This window comes from Echinococcus granulosus, assembly GCF_000524195.1.
Source record: "Echinococcus granulosus chromosome Unknown EG_S00097, whole genome shotgun sequence".
Taxonomy (NCBI): domain Eukaryota; kingdom Metazoa; phylum Platyhelminthes; class Cestoda; order Cyclophyllidea; family Taeniidae; genus Echinococcus; species Echinococcus granulosus.
This window is the reverse complement of record NW_020170477.1, coordinates 70,295-73,386: the sequence shown is the minus strand read 5'-3', so window position 1 is coordinate 73,386 and position 3,092 is coordinate 70,295. Positions and strand designations below refer to the sequence as shown.

At 41.8% G+C, this 3,092-nt stretch overlaps 1 protein-coding gene across 1 annotated transcript in view; it reads left to right on the top strand. All coding sequences in view use genetic code 11, as the record gives it.

Moving 5' to 3' along the window:
• Window positions 1–3,092, top strand: part of EGR_08132 (Cysteine protease ATG4C) — a gene marked incomplete at both ends in the record, with an annotated part of 15,686 nt that overhangs the window by 2,030 nt on the left and 10,564 nt on the right. Inside the window, 2 exons of the mRNA XM_024497381.1 lie at window positions 198–438; window positions 1,718–1,862. Coding sequence (XP_024348177.1) covers window positions 198–438; window positions 1,718–1,862 — 386 coding nt within the window. The remainder of the gene's footprint in view (window positions 1–197; window positions 439–1,717; window positions 1,863–3,092) is intronic.

The window sequence follows — 3,092 nt, the reverse complement described above, 5'->3', positions numbered from 1 at the left end:
CAGAAGTCTAAACGATGAAACATTTAGGTGTGAAATAGATTATTCATTAGTCATACCTTTCACGGTTGACCCACTCAACTCTTCTATGATCTCAAACAAAAATAGTGCCAAAAAGGGATATGCTGTATAAAATAGATCAATCCTTAGACATCACCAAGCCAACCAGTTTAGGATAGACGTATTTCTCATCCATGTAGTGTGTCGGCACAGGAGCCGAAATCGCGTCTTCATCGACGTATCATTCGGTGGTTTGCGGACGCGCCAAGCAGTCCTCTCTCCATCCACCGACTAGTGCAAGCTAGTGGTTCACCTCCGGGCACTCGTTTCGGTCCAGCTGCTGTTTGTCAGGCCCTTCTTGCTGCCATGGCGTGTGCTGAAGAGGTCGCTTTGAAGGAATTTGAAGTATATATTGCTCACGACCGGGTCATCTGCAAAGAAGTACGTACTCTGCTTTTAGGTCTAGTTGCTCGCCTATCATACATCTCACAACCATTTACAGTGCTCCAGTCTTCCCTTTGGAGTGATAGGTGTCTAAGAAATTAGCGTTGTGAAGTAATCCAGAGTAACTGAACTCTTCCAGCACCCCAAAGGCACTTCAAAGGGAAGAAAATGATCTCATTCTTTACTGGGTTTCTGCACAAATCTTGCAAATTTTTTTTGCTCTACCCTTAGTCCCTGATTGGTCTCTTGATGAAAATATAACCTTACGGTTCAACTATCATTCCAAGGTTGCTTAAGAGCAGAATCATTTCGCGCCTCCGGTTTTGAGCTCACAATTTCTTTCGCCATGTGTTGCTGTGGTTTTTGATTATAATATAAAAATGTGAGAAAATCTAAAATTATCAGTGAATTGAAGTCTCGCGTCTTTGACCGCCGATTCGCTTTTCAGGGCAATGTTAGAGATACTCGGCGTATTTCACATGCTGATGGTTGCGTTTTGAACTAGTACTTAGTGCTTAGAATCGGCAGAATTTCATCCACAGATATCCATGAAATTCCATGAGCCTTTCTCAGTGTCTCTAGATGCTACCCTGCGATGCAAAAACCAATCCCCTGTTCTCTAATGAAACTGGGATAGGCTGTACTTGTGCATTGATTTATATCTCTTCACATTCAAAACAAGTGTTTCTCATCCCGATTTATTTCTGTCTAAGCTGATTGTTTTTTTTTTAAATACACATTGAAGGCTCTTTCAAAGCCTCTTCGCCACTACGGACCAGCACTTTTTGCCTTCGCATGACTCAGAAAGAAGACTGTGTTGGGATTCAAGATTGCAAACAGAGACCAGTCAAGACATACGAGTTCGGAAGTCACTTGATGATCAAAGTGTTGGAATATCCATGAGACTAGTAGCTTATGTGACAGGAACGTTTCCATACTGTCTGTGTAGAAGTCGAACATCATCCTGCTACGGTATACCCATACATATGGAAAGTGAATTATTTCCACCAACTGTACAAGTGCATAATTATGCAGTAGTCTTGTTTTTACTAAAATGGGGTGCTGAGCTATTGTACCCCAGTCTTTTTATTTATCAAAGGCGTTCGCGATACATACCGGATCATGCCGTTAAAATGGGTTGTTCTCACAGACCGACCAATGTAACTAATATTGTCGCGTAGTATCTAACTTGTCTGACCGCATTCCAGATTACAATCGTTACTGTCAGCAGTAGATTTCTGACTAACTCCCGCTTTTTCCTCTCCCTCACAATAAGGAGGTGCTTACTCTGTTCGAAGAAACCTCTCCAGATCTCCCAGAGCACTGTACGCAGAACTCCACAAGCCAAAATACTCAAGATCAGCGGAGCGAGATGAATAGTTCTGCCGACCACATTCAAAATTCTTCAGTACCACCACTTGGTAAGCTGGCCGAGATTTCTAGTAAGAAGTTACCCATCATTCTTCAGTTGACTCGTGGATATTTGTGTCAGCGACAACTTCATTTGGAGCTTTGTCGTAGGAAGTAGTGTAAACGATCATCAAATGTTTAGCAGTTATAACTTTACGGAAAATTACCCACGCAAATTCCATATCACGTTTGGCTGAACTGACACGAATATCCTTTTGAAGCTATGGTGCTTAGATTTAGGCAGATCAAAAGGCATTGACACTTCGCATTATTCGTATTTTTTTTGGAGAATAAGCTGATTAAGTTAACCTTAATATGAGGGCATGAAATCACATAATTGTACTCTTTTGAAGCGAATGCCATATTTTCCAGGGTTTCTTAATTATTGTGCTCTTCATTGTGGAAGTCGGAAATTTTCATGTAAAATTGTATCTTTCTACGAAAAAGGTGTTAAAGTATCTAGGTTTTCGGAAATTAAAGTATGCATTCAAACAGTCATCCTTGGAACGAAGGGTCATTCTGTCTAATTCTTAGATTTGAACAAGAAGTCTATTTAAGTATCTAATGTTAGTTGCCAGTGGCAACCATCTTAAGGTCAACTCAAAGTTCATTTCAGTCAAGCATGGAAATAGTGCACTAAATTAAGCATAAGTGATGGTTTTATTTTGGTGAAATGAGATTTACCAAAGGTTTGAGGTAAGTTACTTGAGAATACTTGGTTTCGGGTTCTTGACATCTTTTTTTGTTGTGTTTTATGCCTAAGGGCATATGGACACTCTACGAGCAGCTAATTCCATCAATTGTTTAGGAAATATTGCCACTCCTGAGTTACTCTAGTTGCATTTATCTTAATGTCTTGCATTCCTATCCGGATCACTATATCGTCTTGTCGTCCAAGCAGGGAAAGTGGAGTAAATGTGGTTTCTGTAGCGTGTCGGGGTCTCTGAAGACGCGAGAGGGCATAATACTTGGGTAGTAGGGCTTGGGGCTGCTGGCATGTCCCGGAGGCTAGCCCACCCGGCGAAGGTGCATTGACGAGACACCTAATTGGCCTGTTACCAAAATCGGGCGTTAAACGAATAGTTAACATATTACGTAGCCCCTCTTCTCTTTTGCGTGTCGTCCTCGGTGCCCCCCTTGGTCATTCTCCCGTGTCAGCCATTACAGTGCAATTGCCGCTGTAAGAAAAGCACCCACGAGCCAACCGTGCCAGTCATCGAATGTCCATGCAACTGAGATGA